At 39.4% G+C, this 19,862-nt stretch overlaps 1 protein-coding gene across 3 annotated transcripts in view; it reads left to right on the top strand.

Annotated features, from left to right (window-relative positions):
• mettl5 (methyltransferase 5, N6-adenosine) overlaps positions 1-19,862 on the top strand; it is a 31,884-nt gene that overhangs the window by 10,973 nt on the left and 1,049 nt on the right. For all 3 annotated transcript variants that reach the window (XM_043693697.2, XM_043693694.2, XM_043693696.2), the window contains 5 exons: positions 7,914-8,028; positions 11,870-12,054; positions 15,215-15,297; positions 16,761-16,812; positions 18,055-18,104. In XM_043693697.2, coding sequence (XP_043549632.1) covers positions 7,914-8,028; positions 11,870-12,054; positions 15,215-15,297; positions 16,761-16,812; positions 18,055-18,104 — 485 coding nt within the window. The remainder of the gene's footprint in view (positions 1-7,913; positions 8,029-11,869; positions 12,055-15,214; positions 15,298-16,760; positions 16,813-18,054; positions 18,105-19,862) is intronic.

Genomic DNA, 19,862 nt, shown 5'->3' with positions numbered 1-19,862 from the left:
AAAAGTTACCTGTTAGGTCTCTTTTATATTTTTCTCTTCTCACCCTAAACCTATGCCATCTAGTTCTGGACTCCCCAACCCCAGGGAAAAGACTTTGGCTATTTATCCTTTCCATGCCCCTCATAATTTTGTAAACCTCTATAAGGTCACCCCTCTGTCTCCGAAACTCCAGGGAAAACAGCCCCAGCCTCTCCTTTATAGCTCAAATCCTCCAGCCTTGGCAACATCCTTGTAAATCTTTTCTGAACCCTTTCAAGTTTCACAACATCTTTCCGAGAGGAAGGAGACCAGAACTGCACACGATATTCCAACAGTAGCGTAACCAATGACCTGTACAGCCGCAACATGACCTACCAACTCCTGTACTCAATACTCTGACCAATAAAGGAAAACATATCAAACGCCTTCTTCACTATCCTATCTACCTGCAACTCCACTTTCAAGGAGCAATGAACCTGCACTTCAAGGTCTCTTTGTTCAGCAACACTCCCTAGGACCTTACCATTAAGTGGATAAATCCTGCTAAGATTTATCTGAATTAAACTCCATCTGCCACTTCTCGGCCCATTGGCCCATCTGATCCAGATCCTGTTGTAATCTGAGGTAACCTTCTTCGCTGTACACTACACTTCCAATTTTGGTGTCATCTGCAAACTTACTAACTATACCTCTTATGCTCGCATCCAAATCATTTATATAAATGACAAAAAGTAGAGGACCCAGCACTGATCCTTGTGGCACTCCACTGGTCACAGGCCTCCAGTCTGAAAAACAATCCTCCACCACCACCCTCTGTCTTCTACCTTTGAGTCAGTTCTGCATCCAAATGGCTAGTTCTCTCTCTCTTCCGTGAGATCTAACCTTTCTAACCAGTCTCCCATGGGAAACCTTGTCGAACGCCTTACGTGAAGTCCATCCAGATCGCATCTACTGCTCTGCCCTCATCAATCCTCTTGTACTTCTTCAAAAAACTCAATCAAGTCTGTGAGACATGATTTCCCCTGCACAAAGCCATGTTAACTGTTCCTGATCAGTTCTTGCCTTTCCAAATACATGTACATCCTGTCCAACAGGATTCTCTCCATCAACCCCACCACCACCCACATTACTAGTTTAAATCCTCCCGAGCAACTCTAGCAAATTTCCCTGCCAGTATATTAGTCTCCTTCCAAATTAGGTGCAATCCATCCTTCTCGTACAGGTCACTTCTACCCCAAAAGAGATACCAATGATCCAAAAATGTGAATCCTTTTCCCATACACCAGCTCCTCAGCCATGCATTCATCTGCTCTATCCTCCTATTCCTGCCCTCACTAGCTCGTGGCACCGGGAGTAATCCAGATATTACTACTCTCGAGGACCTCCTTTTTAAATTCCTGCCTAACTCTCTCTAATCTTCCTTCAGAATCTCAACCTTTTCCCTTCCTATGTCGTTGCTCCCAATGTGGTCAATGACCTCTTGCTGGCCCCTCTCCCCCTTGAGAATATTCTACACCCTCTCTGAGACCGGGGATTCTGGCACCGGGGAAGCAACACACCAATCTGATTTTTCGCTGCTGGCCACAGAAACGTCTGTCTGTACCTCGGGCTAGAGAGTCCCTTAACACAATTGATCTCTTGGAACCCGACGTACCACTCGTTGCATTAGAGCCAGTCTCAATACCAGAAACTTGGCTGTTCGTGCTACGTTCCCCTGTGAATCGATCACCTTACATTTTCCAAAACAGCATACTTGTTTGAAACTGGGATAGCAATAGAAGAGTCTTGCACTAGCTGCCTACCTCTCTTACCTTTCCTGGAGTTAACCCATCTGTGTGATGTATCTACGACTTTTCCCCCTTCTTATAAGTGCCATCTGTCACATACTGTTGGTGTTGCAAATTCCTCATTGCCTCTAACTGGCTCTCCAACCGATCCATTTGATCTGATAGGATTCGCAACCAACAGCATTTATTGCAGATATAATCCGCAGTAACCCTTAAACTCTCTTTAAACTTCTACATCTGACAAGAAACGCATATCACTCTACTAAAGGCCATTTTAGCTCCTTCGCAATCTACAGATCCAGAAAACAACTCTGCTGTTTCAGTCCCACTTTATAAGACATAAGACCACAAGACATAGAAATGGAAGTAAGGCCATTCAGCTCATCAAGTCCACTCCACAATTTAATCATGGCTGATGGGCATTTCAACTCCACTTATCGCACTCTCCCCATATCCCTTAATTCCTCGTGAGATCAAGAATGTGTCAATCTCTGCCTTGAAGACATTTAATGTCTTGGCATCCACTGCGCTCTGTGGCAATGAATTCCACAGGCCCACCACTCTCTGGCTGAAGAAGTGTCTACTCATTTCTGTGCTAAATTGATCCCATCTAATTTAAAGGCTGTGCCCACAGGTCTTAGTCTCCCTGCCTAACGGAAACATCTTCCCAGCATTCATCCTTTCTAAGCCATACATTATCTTCTCAGTTTCTATTAAATCTCAACCTTCTAAACTCTAATAAATACAATCCCATGATCTTCAGCTGTTCATCATATGTTAGGCCTACTCATCCAGGGATCATCCATGTGAATCTCCGCTGGACACACTCCAGTGCCAGTATGTCCTTCCTGAGGTGTGGGGCCCAAAGTTGGACACAATATTCTAAATGGGGCCTAACTAGAGCTTTATAAAGTCTCAGAAGAACATCACTGCTTTTATATACCAACCCTCTTGAGATAAATGACAACATTACATTCGCTTTCTTAATCACGGATGCAACCTGCAAGTTAACCTTTAGAGAGTCCTGAACTAGCACTCCCAGATCCCTTTGTACTTTAGCTTTACGGATCATCTCACTGTTTTGAAAATAGTCCATGCCTGTATTCTTTTTTCCAAAGTGCAAGACCTCACATTTGCTCACTTTGAATTTCATCAGCCATTTCCTGGACCACTCTTACTAAAGTGTCGAAATCTTTCTGCAGCCTCCCCACCCCCTCAGTACTACCTGCCTGTCCACCTAACTTCGTATCATTGGCAAACTTCACCAGACTGCCCCCAGTCCCTTCATCCAGATCATTAGTATATAAAGTGAACAGCTGCGGCCCCAACATTGAACCCTGTGGGACATCACTTGTCACCGGCTGCCATTCCGAAAAAGAACCTTTTATCCCAACTCTCTGCCTTGTGTCAGACGCCAATCCTCGATCAATGCCAGTAGCTCATCTTGAACACCATGAGCCCTCACCTTACTTTGCAGCCTCCCGTGAGGCAACTTATCAAAGGCCTTTTGGAAATCTAGATAGATAACATCCACTGGGTTTCCCTGGTCTAACCTACTTGTTGCCTCTTCAAATAATTCTAACAGGTTTGTCAGGCACGACTTACCCTTACTAAATCCATGCTGATTTGTTCCAAGAATTTAGAAATCTCATCCTTAATGATGGATTCGAGAATTTTACCAACAACCGAGGTTAGGGTAATCGGCCTATAATTTTCAATCTTTTGTCTTTATCCTTTCTTGAACAAGGCGGTTACAACAGCGATTTTTCCAATCATCTGGGACTTTCCCTGACTTCAGTGACTTTGAAAGATCACAGTCAGCGCCTCTGCTATTTCCTCAGCCACCTCCCTCAAAACTCTAGGATGTAGCCCTTCAGGGACAGGAGATTTATCAAGTTTTAGACCTCTTAGCTTTTCTAGCACTATCTCTTTTGTAATGCCAACCATACTCAATCTGCCCCCTGACTCTCATAATTGTTGGGATATTACTCATGTCTTCCACTGTGAAGACTGACACAAAATACGTATTAAGTTCTTCAGCTAATTCTTTATCTCCCATCACTAGCCTTCCATCATCAATTTGAAGCGGCCCAATGTCTACTTTTGCCTCTCATTTGTTTCTTATATAGTAAAAGAAACTTTTACTATCATTTCTAATATTACTGGCTAGCCTACCTTCATATTTGATCCTCTCCTTCTTTATTTCTCTCTTTGTTATCCTCTAGTTTTTGTAGCCTTCCCAATCTTCTGATTTCCCAGTGCTCTTGGCCACTTTATGGGCTGTCTCTTTTTCTTTGATTCATTTCCTAACTTCCTTTGTCAGCCATGGCTGTCTAATTCCTCCTGGATAATCTTTGTTTTCTTTGGGATGAACTTCCATACTGTGTCCTCAATTACACCCAGAAACGCCCACCATTGTTGCTCTGCTGTCTTCCCCGCTAGGTTCTGCTTCGATTTTTGTCAGTTCCTCTCTCGTGCCTCTGTAATTACCTTTTATTTAACTGTAACACCATTACATCTGATTTTGCCTTCTCTCTTTCAATCTGCAAACTGAACACAACCATATTATGTTCATATTTATCTATCTAACTCAGCTTTGAATAAATTCAGTGCCACAACCAACAATGCTTTCTAGCATAATCTCACTGAGAGAGGAAAAAGAATAATGTTTGTTTTAAAAGAGAGACATTGTATTTTTAAACTGCATCAGCTAATGTTAGTTTGCTGTCAAGATAGGCTCTAGCCAGATCAGATAGTGGTTTGGAAAGCTAAATAAATTGCACTTTTTACATTAATGGGGCAAAGATTTGGGTGTTACTGGGTTAAAAGTCATTGGCATTTTGTCGATGACATCTTTGAAAGATGAAAAAATAAATCAGCTGCAGCAGCATTTTAACAGAGAACACACAGTTATGAAGTTGAAACTTTCTAAATCTCATTGTAAATTAGATTACTTTTAATGGTAGATGCAGGATGAATTCAAATTTGTTTGAGGAGCAATTTATCTGCTGACAGATTTCCAACTGACAGGTTTCCAGTAAAAGCTGTACCTGAGGAGCTGAAAGTTGGCCAAGAACTGGCAAATTGATTCTCTGTCAAAAAATGTGGTGCTGGAAAAGCACAGCTGGTCAGGCAGCATCCGAGGAGCTGGAGAGTCAACGTTTCAAGCATAAGCTCTTCAGGAATGAGAGGGGGTCCAATAGGGCTGAGAGATAAATGGGAGGGAGGTGGTGCTGGGTGGAAGGTAGCTGAGAATGTGATAGGTAGATGAAGGTGGGGGGTGATGGTGATAGGTCAGAGTGGAGGGTGGAACAGATAGGTGGGAAGGAAGATGGACAGACAGGACAGATCAAAAGGATGGTGCCAAGTTAGAGGGTTGGGTCTGGGATAAGGTGGGGAGAGGGGAGATGAAGAAGCTAGTGAAATCGACATTGATCCTGCGTCGTTGGAGGGTCCCAAGGCAGAAGATAAGGCGTTCTTCCTCTAGGTGTTGGGTGGCTAGAATTTGGTGGTGGAGGAGGCCCAGGACTTGCATATCCTTGGCAGAGTGGGAGGGAGAGTTGAAGTGTTTGGTCACAAGGTGGTGGGGTTGTTTGGTGCATATATCCCAGAGATGTTCTCTGAAACGTTCTGCAAGTTGTCGTTCTGTCTCCCCAATGTCGAGACCACATTGGGATTAATATCGATTTCACCAGTTTCCTCATCTTTCCTCCTGTCACCTTATCCCAGACCCAACCCTCCAACTCGGCACTGCCCTCCTGAACTGTCCTACCTGTCTGTCTTGCTTCCCACCTATCTGCTCCACCTTCCACAGCAACCTAGCACCATCAACCCCACCTTCATCTACCTATCACATTCCCAGCTACCTTGCCCCTGCCAGCCCAACTTCCTTCCATTTATCTCTCAGCCCCCTTGCCCCACCCCACATTTCTGATGAATAGCTTATACTCGAAACGTCGACTCTCCCTGCTCCTCGGATGCTGCATGACCGACTGTGCTTTTCCAGCACCACACTTTTTGACTCTGATCTCCAGCATCTGCAGTCCTCACTTTCTCCAAGTAGATTCTGTGTCCAGGTCTTGTTAATTTCTTGCTCAACTCGGTTTGAATTCCTCCAGCCAAACTGCCATGTTTCTCAATATAACAGCAGCCTTGGTCAAAGTAATAATTAATATCCTTTGTGACTCTGCTATCTCTCGTCAATGCTGTATTACATTGGATATCATTGACAAAGCTGCAATCTTTCATGCACCTCATATCTATGTGGTTTCATTGCTAGCAATCAGTGTTGGTTGACGCCAGAGCTGACAGAGCAACGATCTGCTCCAAATTTCCTCTTCTTCATTTTCTCCATTTTGAGACACAAACTGACAACACTCTCTTGTGATGCTATAGCTACCTCCACTGCCATCTGTCATCAAGTCATGAAAAAGTTATAACCACCTGTATTCTACCAAAAACATGAGTTTAAGCTCCCACTATGAACTCTGCTGTCTTGTTACTGACACTTTCTTAAAGTACCCTTAAATAACAATTGCAAAACCTTGGACACTGCTCTGCCAAATGCTGAGATTTAAACTCCGTGTGTGACAAATGATCTCAATCACTTGTTTCCAACCAGCACAATTGCACACCTCAGTGCTTCTAATATTGAAACCAATATGTGTGGGTTTTTTTATTCATCTAGATACTTCCTCTCGTGGTCGCTTTGCTGGTATTCAATTCATTAGTTCCTACTTCTTCAAAATGCACTCATTTGGAAAAAAAGATTTGGCATCTACTGGCTCTGCCAACATCATGTACAGCTTGTAACTTGTTTGATCTGCCAGCATATTGTGTAACATTTCATCAATTACTACATAGTTTCTTTCTGTGAAACTTGTCGAAAAGACTTTCTGTGACAATGTTCATTACTACCTCTAAGTTTATATATCTCCTTAAACTCGACATTTGAAATTTTCTTGTTATCTGTTAGAAATTCCAATGACATGCCAAAAGCCATGCCAACGTTCTTTTCCATAACCCGATCAACTCTTGTCTGTTTTGACCCTTGTTATTTATTACTCTATATAGGTTGAACCCAGTCATTATATCTACAAAATATCACAAATATTTTGATCCTTATCTCATATTTTCAGATCCATAGCTACATAGTAGTGTCTTTTGATATTTAGTATGTATATCATGTTGGTGTGACTTTTCTCAGCAAGGGTTTCATACTCTTTATCCACAACTCCAGGATCCTTTAACAGTAATTTTTTTTGCGAAGCAGGATGGCAAATTGTCTGATAATTCTCATTAGCCAGACTTTTGATTCCAGAAGACTTAGTGTTCTCAACAAATTATTCATCCAGTGTATTGTAAATTTATGGCTTCACTAAAGACAAATTTTCCATCTTCGTTACCATCTTTGCTCTTTTCACCAAATACTCAAAGAATGACTTAATACGAACTGTATATCACTGGGCTACATCAGAGGTGATGAAAAGACACATTCCAGATATTTCACATAGTTGTTGTTGCGTTGCCATAGTCTTACCAGACCATAGGGACTGCTGTCTTATTTGAGAGAGAAGCGACTGGTGGTGATTTAACCTGAGGGCCACCAGACCTCAGGGAAGAGGTTGAGAAGGAGTCCTTCATGGTAACCTCAAACCGGTGATAGGAATTGAATCCATGCTGTTGGCATTACACTGCTCTGTAAACCAACAATCCAGCCAACTGAGCTAAACTGATTCCCTTCATATAGTAGGACCATGCTTTATAGATGTTAATATATTATCATTCCCAAACCTAAAGCAGGTAGTGCTTTCACATTCAACAGGTATATGATAAGTTAGGTGATCACCTGATTCTCAACATGTCTGAACATTTGTAATCAAGAACAAGACAGTTTTAACAATGCTGAAATTCACCATATTTTTAGGGCAACTAGGTTCGTATTTATGTTAGCGTGCATCTTCCAGAAGCACAGTAGAATTAAAACGTAAATGCATTTATATTTTATAAAGCTAATGTGAAATTACAAAAAATGACAATTTGCAAAGAAATTCACAGGTATGCTACAGTTGAATGAACATTTTTACTTTACTGCACATAGAATCATATCATTTAATAAAATGAATGTTAATGATCTTCTTATTTCAGCACATATGCTGTATACCATACACACAACATTCGATGACGTTGAGAGTAAGTTGATTGGAGATCTTGGGTGTGGATGTGGAGTTCTAAGTATTGGAGCAGCTATGCTAGATGCGGGGTATGTGGATTGCAAAATGCAATCATCAATATGTACTTCTGAGTTTTATTTTATAAAACGTATAATTTATGCAACATGACAACTTCTCTTAAACCATTTGCATTATCATCATTATAGTTATTTTATGTAGCTAATTTGCTTTGATAAAATAATTACAAATTTTAATATGGATATCGGTGTACAGGTATGTTTTTGGGTAAGGTTAGCTTGAATCACTTTTACCTCTCTTTTTTGGAGTTTAAATTTAAATGCTATTACTTCAGCTTAACTTTAAAATAACTCACATTTCCTCACACTGTGACAAAGAACTTCACAACTAATTACTTCTGTTTGCAGTTGCTGATGTAGATAAATACAGGAGCAAATCTTTGGCATAGCAAAACTCCATCAACAAGAAGTGCGAAGAAATTAACTATTAATCTTCCCGAAAGCCCTTTGCTGAAGGATAGATTTGAGTCTATGTTACCCACTTTGTATAAGTATTTATTTGGAGATTACATGCATGCACTTCCTAACCTATCATAATTTGTTGTCTTTTTCTAAGAATATAAATGATTCTCCTGTTCATGCCCACTTCATGCACACAACTGAAGATACTTAATATAAAATTAATGTGAACAACCGTTTTTTTTGCAATTATGTTGGCTCGTACATCAAAATAACTTGCTACTTTCCTGGTGTTATGAGATCTTGGCCACAAAGACATGAACTCAATTTAACACTTCACCCAAAAAAATATCAGTTCTGCAAATGTAGCAATCCATTATCATTGCAATGTGCTAAAATAGATTTGATGCTGAAGCCTTTATGACTAAGAAATAAGAATACAGTCAAATGATTTCTTTAGAAAAATGAATGCAGATATAATGGATTGAATAGCCTTCTTCTATGCTATATCGTTGTATGATTCCATCTGGTGGAAGTGACAAATCGAAAATTAATAGCATCCATTGACCTTTCAGTTTAGCAGAGGATAGTTCTTTAAGGTTTTAGCTGACACATTTTATGATTAAACATTTTTACAGTAGTAGTACTCCAAAGACAAGTAGTTTTATAACAGAAACAAAAATAGAAATTGCCGGAAAAGCTCAACAGGTCTGGCAGCATTTGTGGAGAGAAATCAGTTAACATTTTGCATCAAGTGGCCCTTCCTCAGAGCGGCCTGAGCCCTGAGGAAGGGTTACTCAACCTGAAACATTTCTATATTTCTTTCCAATTTATAGCATCTGCAGTTCTTTTGGTTGTTATTTATTTTTATTACGTAAGATGAAACCGTTTGAATCTATTTTATTGCTTTGTTTTATTTCTAATTCCTCCACATCTAGTGGGCTGTACTTGTTTCATATTTAATGAAGGATAAATCATGCCTGACAAATTTATTACAGGTCTTTGAGGAGGTAACAAATAAGATAAAGACAGATACATGCTAATTACTTCTGTAAAGGGTCTTTTTTAAAAAAAAAAGTCCTTGCAGACCAGTGAGTAAATGCAGCATTTTGTCAGAAAGCAGATGACTGCAGACCCCTGTAGTATTGAGGGTAAGATGTTTGTATTGTTAGGTTTAGGACAGGTAGGGTAAAGGTGCAAGAACATTCATCTTGCTTTCAGTTCAGAAGAATCTCAAGTAAGCAAGTGTAGAAGACACGAGTGTTGAGTTTAGAAGTTTCTATCGTAGGAATTTAGGGCAGTGCAGAAACAAGTTGCCTCAGCAACAGGGTTAGTTTGTGAAACGTCCAAACCAAGAGAATTTGGTCAGAAGTGTCCAGTTTATTTGAACTGAGCAAATTTAGGTTCTCGATTTGAGAAAAGATTGCGTAGAAATAACTTACCAAATTGTTTTCCACAGTCCATAGTACAGTAACTGTAAGGGGTTAGTTAAGTCAAAATTTATCAGTTGATTTGGGTGCATTCTGTCTGCCCACCATTCTCTGTAATGGACAATGTCGGGAAATAGGTTAAAGCTTTATTTTGCTGTGTATCTTGAGATTCGTGACACAGTGCTCAGTAGTTACCCTGGCTCTGTGAGGCAGCAGTGCTTCGATTCCACCCTCCAACAACTGTCTGTTTGGAGTTTGCACATTCTCCTGTGTCTGTGTGGGATTCCTCTGGTTTCCTCCCACAGTCCAAAGAGGTGCAGGTTAGGTCAATTGGCCATGGGAAATGCAAGGATAGAGGGATGGAATGGGTTTGGATGGGATGCTCTTCAAAGGGTCATTGTGGACTCGATGGATCAAATGGCCTATTTCCATACTGTAGAGATTTTGTGATTCTAAGTTGACATATTTAGATTTCTAAAAGGCATTCAATAAAGTACCACATGTAAGAGCTTATGCTGTTACAGGTGGCATATTGGCATGGAATAAGAATTGACTAATAGACAGAGTTCGGATAAGGGGGACATTTTTGGATTGGCAACCTCGTGGAGTGCCACAGGGATCAGTACTGGGGCCACAATTATATACATTACAGATTGATGACTAGGATCAGGAAAGTGAATGTACTATTGCTGTTGTGTATTATTGCCTTCCCATCTATTTTTGTCATGCATGAGTAGTGAAGATAACAGTCGTTAGAAAGGGATGTACAGTATAAAAATTGTGATTTTCTTATGAGGAGAGGTTAAGCAGGTTGAGTCTGTACTCACTGGAGTTTAAAAGAATGAGAGGTGACCTTTTGGTAATGTCAGATTCTTAGGAGGCTTCACTGGTTATTTCTCTCAGTGGGAGAGCTTTGGCCTAGAGGCCATAATCTGAGATTAAGGGACTGCCCATTTAAAGCAGCGATGAGGGGAAATTTCTTCTAAGCATTGTGAATCTGTGAAATACTTTACTAGAGACAGCTATACAAGCTGGCTCTTGAGGTATATTCAACATATAAAGGCAGTTTTTTTTTATTAAAATGGAAATCAAAAGTTATGGTGAAAAGGCAGGAGTGTGGAGTTGAAAATGATCAGATCAACCATGATCTCGTTAACTGACTAAGTAGACTGACTGAGCTGAATGACCTACTTCAGCTCCTGTGTCTTATGGTCCTGTTTAATTTTATAATTATAATACTGAAAAAGTATCAAGAATTTGATAATACTGGAGAATAGATCAGCAGAGAAAATACTAGCTTTAATTTGACTGGGAGAGAAAAGGAAATCAAATGCAGACAAGTTGAGGAAACAGTCTCCAGTCAAATATTATAAATTATACCATGTTATGTAGCATTAGATGGGCGGCACGGTGGCACAGTGGTTAGCACTGCTGCCTCACAGCGTCAGAGACCCGGGTTCAATTCCCGCCTCAGGTAACTGACTGTGTGGAGTTTGCACGTTCTCCCCGTGTCTGCATGGGTTTCCTCCAGGTGCTCCGGTTTCCTCCCACAGTCCAAAGATGTGCAGGTCAGGTGAATTGGCCATGCTAAATTGCCCGTAGTGTTAGGTAAGGGGTACATGTTGGGGTATGAGTGGGTTGCGCTTCGGCAGGGCAGTGTGGACTTGTTGGGCCGAAGGGCCTGTTTCCACACTAAGTAATCTAATCTAGATAAGTAACTCTCTAAATTTTTATATAAGTTTAGTATTCCAACTGCTGTTTTAAGATTAATATATATCCAAACTTTAGGGAAAGTAAGGTTATTTGTCTCAAAAGTATATTTGTATAGTTTACCTGGAGGAGACATTCTTAAATTGGTCACAAATCTGCAAATGTGTATATTTAAAATTGTACAAACAAACTTAGTGACAATTTCAATGTTAAGGATAAGCCTATGCAACTATACAGTGTGCTCAACCACAGCAACTAAGAATTAACACAAAAGAAACATTGCTGACAAACTGAGTCATTCTCATCTTTTGCAGATTATGTGTGGGATTTGATATTGATGAAGGAGCACTCAACATATTTAACAGGAATGTAGAAGAATTTGAATTGGCCAACGTTGATATGGTTCAATGTGACGTTTGTTCAGTAATGACCAGCAAATTATCAAAGGCATTTGACACAATAATAATGAATCCACCATTTGGAACAAAACACAATAAAGGTACATTGAATGTTGGATTCATGTGGTGTGCTTAAAATATTTAAATACAAAGTCAAGATTTTGTTTCTCTGTATTTTGTGGTTAGAAATGTCCTCCTGTAGAAGTTTGTGTTTAGCAATGTATCCATCAAGTTGTAACCATATTAAATTCTACATATTGATTAGCATTAGTTTTTCAGTCCTCTAATACTGTATTTCAGTATTTATGAAGCAATTTAGTTGACACTATTTGTATTTTGCATCCTGATCTCAATTTGCATAAATTATGCAACCAGGTGCTCAAGCCTTTTTTCTGTTTATCACTATCAAATTTAATTAAAAAGATAATGTGTATTAAACAGGAAGCAAAGTGGTAGAAAACAAGATTGAAAGTATTTGCCAACTGTAACTCACCCATAGTAAATTCCAGTCATGCATAATATAGAACATAGAACAGTACAGCACAGAACAGGCCCTTCAGCCCACGATATTGTGCCAACCACTGATTCTCATGTATGCACCCTCAAATTTCTGTGACCATATGTATGTCGAGGAGTCTCTTAAATGTCCCCAGTGACCCTGCGTCCACAACTGCTGCTGGCAACGCATTCCACACACTCACAACTCTGTGTAAAGAACCCGCCTCTGACATCCCCTCTATACTTTCCTCCAACCAACTTAAAACTATGACCCCTCGTGTTAGTCATTTCTGCCCTGGGAAATAGTCTCTGGCTATCGACTCTATCTATGCCTCTCATTATCTTGTATACCTCAATTAGGACCCCTCTTCTCCTCCTTTTCTCCAATGAAAAAAGTCCGAGCTCAGTCAACCTCTCCTTATAAGATAAGCTCTCCAGTCCAGGCAGCATCCTGGTAAACCTCCTCTGAACCCTCTCCAAAGCATCCACATCTTTCCTATAATAGGGCGACCAGAACTGGACGCAGTATTCCGAGTGCAGTCTAACCAAAGTTTTATAGAGCTGCAACAAGATCGAGACTCTTAAACTCAATCCCCCTGTTAATGAAAGCCAAAACACCATATGCTTTCTTAACAACCCTGTCCACTTGGGTGGCCATTTTAAGGAATCTATGTACCTGCAACCCAAGACCCCTCTGTTCCTCCACACTACCAAGAATCCTATCCTTAATCCTGTACTCAGCTTTCAAATTCGACCTTCCAAAATGCATCACCTAGCATTTATCCAGGTTGAACTCCATCTGCCACCTCTCAGCCCATCTCTGCATCCTGTCAATGTCCCGCTGCAGCCTACAACAGCCCTCTCTTCTGTCAACGACACCTCCAACCTTTGTGTCATCTGCAAACTTGCTGAGCCATCCTTCAATCCCCTCATCCAAGTCATTAATAAAAATTACAAACAATAGAGGCCCAAGGACAGAGCCCTGTGGAACACCACTCACCACAGACTTCCAGGCAGAATATTTTCCTTATACTACCACTCGCTGTCTTCTGTTGGCCAGCCAATTCTGTATCCAGACAGCTGTGTTCCCCGAATCCCATTCCTCCTGACCTTCTGAATGAGCCTACCATGGGGAACCTTATCAAATGCCTTGCTTAAGTCCATATACACCACATCCACAGCGCGACCCAAATCAACCTTTCTAGTCACATCCTCAAAGAACTCGGTAAGGTTTGAGGCATGACCTGCCCCTCACAAAGCCGTAATATATAGCAACAATCTTAGAAAAACCCTTGATAGCATCATAAACTTGCACAATACTTTCACCTCCAGGATTGGAATTAAAATTCACTCAACTAAAAGGCTGATCAATGAACACTTTTTTACCAATGCATTTTTACCAAACTTGCTTAATAAACAGCTTAGTATCAATTGCTTGTCACGTATATAGTAATTGACCACCACATTACTTTGTGTAATTAATGTGCATTTAGATGGTCTTACTATTCTGAAACACTCCAGACAATTAAATGCTTCAGAAAACTGGTGTAAAAGAACAATAGCGGCTAATTGGTGTACAGTGAAGTGCTGTGATCTGTATTAAGACTTCTTAACATCTCTTTTCTTAGTAATGTTGGTAGCAAAGAATCAAAACTTCTAAGCTGTTCCTTGAACAGTATGAACATACTTTTGCATCCACAACAATGATAGAAAGGGGCACAGTATAGCATCATCTCCAACAATTAGCACTCTCTAAGAAAATGCTTAATAAAACAATACTGCATCAAATGCTGTCTTTCAGATGGTAAGTCAAACAGAGACTATCTTCTGTCAGATAAGCAAAATATTTCATGTCAGTTATTTTTAATCAAACCTTGAAAAATAGGCTACATCAGTGCTGTTTTTGGAAACTTGCTTTGCACAACTGGCAGCCGTATTTGTTTATATAAAACTGAATACAAAAATAAAAGAGTAGTTGACTTTGCAGTGTGAAAGATTCCTTTTCTTCCCCCCTCATTTGATCAAGAACATAATTATCTTGTAGAAACAGAGATACTAAGTACTCATTGGCTGACTGACTTTGGGACAATCGAATCTAATGTTCTTATCACCAAAACAATTCACTCCAATGGCAAGCAATTAAGAGGCAAGAATATAGAAGACAATTGCAGTTCTGCAAATGCTATCTGATAGTTAACTCAGATCCTTATTAAACATGGCTCACAACCAAGTTATAATCTTGGAGGAAGGCTTCTAAGAAGAGGTCAAGCCAGTGAACTCGGCAAGTTTAGAACAGCATCAAATTGAAATAAAACATACAATATGGCAAAGATTAGTAGTAAACCATAGGATTGGGAACATTTTAAAAAACAACAAAAGACAACCAAAATAAGGAGAAAATAAACTTAGGGTAAAATTCCAAGTAATACCATTTTGGAAAGTGAGTGATTTAAATATATATAAAAAAAGAGAAGCCAAAGTGACGGAAGGCACCTTAGACAATGAGGCTGGGAAATCATCTTGGAGAACCAAGAAACAGCCAAGGAGTTGAATAAATTCTTTGCATAAGTTTTTATAGTAGAAGACAAAAATAGCATTCCAAAATTAAGTAATCAAGGAATATAATTAAATTCCTCACTTGCTTAAATTCAAAATTATTTAGAAATTACTCAATCCCATAAAATTTTAGACAAGTGAGCTACAATCAAATATAGCCAAGATTCTCACTGAATAATGAAACATCTAATTTGTTTTCCTCAAAAGGTGTGGACATGAAATTCCTCAAAATTGCTTTAGATATGGCCAGAACAGCTGTATATTCCCTACACAAAACATCAACCAGAAATGTAAGTGAATGTAATTTGATTTTCTGTAACCAAATAAACTACTTTGAAGATGGGTTTTAAATTGTTTGCAATGGAGAAAACATACTTCACATCTTTGCATTAAATCTTTGTGCAGAACATTTAATTTTATAGCACCTACATCAATATGTGACAGCTTTCACACTAACCTAAAACTAGATTTGACCAATTATCTCAATTTAAGCTTCATTTAAGCATTTGTGCAAGCTTTATTTACATCCTGAATGTTAAATGCCAGGGCAATGTTCCAAGACATTTCCAGAACTCACTCCAATAGACGTTCTGCATCCATTACAGAAATGATCCGTTCATTCCAATTTGTCTGTATCCGCATTTAAGCTGCACAGCTAACCCTATCAGCATCATCATACATAAAATTAATTTTCCTTTAAATGCACATATGCCATTTGGCTTAACTACTTCTTCGGATAGTGTGTTTTAGATTCTTGGGGCTTTCGGTAAAGAATTTGATTCCTGAATTCTCTATTGGATCTATAACTGACCAACTTATATTCATGACCTCTGCTTTCGGATCCTGCAGATAGAAACATTTTCTCTATGCCTATGTCATAAAATCTTTTCATTATTTAAAGACCTCTCATCAGATCATCCACCCATTTCCTTTACACGAGTCCCAATTTGTTCAACCTTTCCTGTTCTGTAAAATCAGCGAGTTTGATAGCATCCTTGTAAATCTTCTACCTTTTTATAAACTGGCACCATGAGTGGTCTAAATTTTAATAAACCAGGCTATGTGCCCAATTACATTTGCTTTCCCTTCTTTATTAACTCATCCACAGTTAGCTCATCTAACAATTCTTTTTAAAACTGAATTGGTGAAGCCACATCAACCTAACTGGAGCACCAAAAATGTATTATCTCACAAAGCAAATGTCAGTCACCATTCAGAAGTTGACATTATAAACTCAGTATAAATTAATGATTAAACATTAGACTACAGTATTATTCGAATTGCATTGTGCTGGATTTAGTTGTGAAATACATCTGGATAGCCTTATTATGCTATGCAAATAGGATTTTAAAATGGTTAATTATTGCATCTGACAACATAACTTGTGTCTCATCATAAATGTGTACATTCTAGAGAGATTTTTCACAATATAGCCATCGGATGCTTTCACTGGAAAGTGCATATGATCACCCAGTGACAGCAAGCTGAGCTGCATATGTGATGCCCAACATTCAACTAGCTGGGTAGGCACCCTCAGATACAAATAATGACTACTTAAAATGGTCATCACAAATGGAGCTGCAAACCAGTGTAAAATCAATGCCTTCAAGAGACAATTTGAACAACTTCAGCCTACAAAAAAAATAATTCTATTCACAAATGCTGTTAATTTCAGAAGTTAAAAGACTGAGAAATTTTGTACAAAGCACTTGGTTTTACATGTACTTTTGTAAAGTGTTCATTTCCTTTGTAGCATATTCAAAAGAAGGCTGAAGAATGGAAGATAAAGATGGAAGTAATTGCTGGTAAAAGATACTAGTTCACTTAAATTACAAGGAGGAAGTGAGGACTGCAGATACTGGAGATCAAAGTCAAAAAGTGTGGAGCTGGAAAAGCACAGCAGTGAAGGCAGCATCCAAGGAGCAGGAGAGTCAACATTTCAAGCATAAGCCCTTCTTCAGGAATGAATTCAAAATATCGACTATCCTGCTCCTCAGATGCTGCCTGACCTGCTATGCTTTTCCAGCACCACACTTTTTGAGACTTAAATTACAAGTTTTTTTTTTATATTTGCAAGGTAATTCAACATCTGCTTTAAAGGCAATTTGTTGCAAAATTTCTTTGCAAGAGTGCATTGTTCATTTCACAAAATACTTAATATTTAGTCATGCAATTTTGAAATCTGATTGTGTATTGGTAATATGGTTTGACACTAGACTAGAAATCAGCATTGTAAGTATTCATTTATAATATAAAGTATTAATTTAGGTTATAAAGAAAATGCTGGAAGTACTCAGTAAATCAAGCAGTAACTGTGGAGGGAAACAGTTTTAATGTCTTAGTCTAGTAACTTTTCATCGAAACTCAAAGGGAGAATAAAAAGAAATGTTGGAGGATGTAAAGCAGGAATATTAAACAACTTAAGATACTGGTCCAAGGTCAAAGGAAGTAGTAATGGGAGAAGAAATGGGTGTGTAAGAGGGAATAGCAGAATCAACAACAGCTATTATTAAAATGGGGCACAGGTTATAATCTGAAATGGTTTAACTCTAGACAGCAAAATGCTGATTGACAGGATGAAGGGCTTAAGCCCTTCTCCTGCTCGTTGGATGTTGCCTGGCCTGCTGCGCTTTTCCAGCACCACACTTTTCAACTCTGGTCTCCACCATCCTTAATGTAAAGAAACATTCCCAAGGAAATTAGTGAGAGCATTACAAAACAATGGATAATACACAGCCACCAAATGAGACTTTGGTTAAAAGCAAGCTGAAAGAAACACCCTAAAAAAGGTCAAGAAGCAGAGGAGGAAATTTCAAAGCTTGGGGCTAAGAAAATTGAAGGTAGAACTATCAAGTGTGGAGTAGTTATGCTTTAGGAATGCACAAGAGGTCAGGATTCAAGGAGTATAGATACTTTGAAAGGTTGTGGGATTGGAGAAAACAAGAGGAACATAGATATGTGAAAACAGTAGAGAAATCTCCAGAGATATCTAAAAGTGTCAGGCACCAACAAAATAGATTCCTAAATTTACGTTTTCTTTTAAACAGAGCTGAGATATGACTTATCAGCATCATACAGATTTCATAAGAAGAAATCGGTAAGTTAATTCCCATTCCGATGTGTACGTTGAATGAATCGCAATCCCAGATTTTAATGAAGACTCAAGTATGAAGGAGATTTTGTCGAACGTAGGGAAAGTTGAAGCCTTCGAGAGAGTTTGTGAAGCAAACATGAGGGCACAACAGACTTCATCATTGGTATTAAAAATTACCTAATATTATTCTAGATTAAATCAATCTGAAAATGCTGGAAAGAGTAGATTTCTCTCAATTTCCAACATCTCAAAGGGGAGTCATATTGGACTCAACAGTAACTTAATTTATTCACATGTGGGATGGGAAATGTTTATTGCCCCTCCCCGGTCACTGTTGAGAAAGCTGCCTCCTTAAACAGCTGCACTCTGTACTGTAGGTAGCTCCACAATGCCATTACGGAGGGAATTCCAGTACTTTGACCCAGCAACAGTGAAGGAACAGCAATATGATTCTAAATCAGGATGGCAAATTGCTTGGAGGCAACTTGCAAGTGGTGTTCCCACATACCTTCTGCGCTTGTGCAAATGTTCACAGGTTAGAAGATACAGATCTTTGGTGATTTTGGTACTTTGTAGATGGTACACAGTGCTGCTGAGCATCTGTATGGATAGTTGTGGATGTGGTGCCAATCAAGCAGCTACTTTGTCCTCTGTATCAAACTCTGAATGTTGTTCAAGCTGCACTTATCCAGTCAAGTGGAGAGTATTCAATCACCTCTTAACTGGTGTCTTAGAGATGGAGAGCTTTTCAGGACTAGAGGAAAGTTGCTTGCTGCAGTATTCCACCCCCCCCCAGGATGTTGATAGTCGAGGATCAATGATGGTAATGCCATTGAATGTTAAAGTTGATGGAAAGGATTGTCTGTTCTTGGAGTTAGTCATTGAATGGTTGTTGTGGCACACATTAATTGCTACATAATAGCCAAGCCTGGATGTTGCCTCAGTCTTGTTGCATTTGATCATGGTCTGTTCCAGTATAAGGAACCACAGAAAGGCTGAATGTTGGCAAACAGCCCTACTTGACCTTATGATGGAAGGATTATTTATGAAACAGCTGAAGATAGTCAGACTTTAGACACTATTCTGATTGACCTCCAACTACCACAATCTTCCTACTTGCCAGGTGTGACTCCAAGCAGAAGAGAATTGACTCACCCCCACCCAGTCATGTTGGACTGATTCTCGTTGTGCTCGGGCTCCTTGACACCACACACAAATGTGGCCTTGATGTCAAGGGCTGTCACGTGATGATACACTGGTTAAGGTGTATTTTATCTTGGTTTCTTTTAATGAAGAAAGGTCAAAATAGAGGTCTAGAACAGTCTGCTCAGAGCCAATAAATGGTTTGTCAGGGGTTTGTTTTTAACAAGTTGGGACAATAGAAGTAGCTTGAATGGGTGGGTTCAAGCTCCCACAGAAACAGAATTTTTAGTTTTAGTTTTCAACAGTTGCTGGGGTCTTGAAGCTGGATGTGGAAGTTCTTATTCCTTTGTTACAGGTACAAGCTGGGATTCTCTGTCTCGCATACAATTTTAGCAGCAGGAATTCTGTTTTAATTAATTTTCTTCTGCTAAAGGGAGTGTTTATGGGATGTTGCTAGATTGGAGGAGTTAACGAGCAGTTATTGAACATTGACAGTTAAAATAAAAAGAATTGGTTTAATTAACTGTCAAAAATAAGTGAGTTTTGCTTAGAGTACTTTTACCAATCAAATTGTATCTGGAATGCAGCATCTTACCCTAAAAACCCTTACTTTGAAAG

The sequence above is a fragment of the Chiloscyllium plagiosum genome, unplaced genomic scaffold, assembly GCF_037043375.1.
Source record: "Chiloscyllium plagiosum isolate Xiang-an unplaced genomic scaffold, Cpla_swu_hap1 HiC_scaffold_7, whole genome shotgun sequence".
Classification (NCBI taxonomy): Eukaryota; Metazoa; Chordata; class Chondrichthyes; order Orectolobiformes; family Hemiscylliidae; genus Chiloscyllium; species Chiloscyllium plagiosum.
The sequence above is the reverse complement of the archived record's forward strand: the minus strand, read 5'-3'. Positions and strand labels throughout refer to the sequence as shown.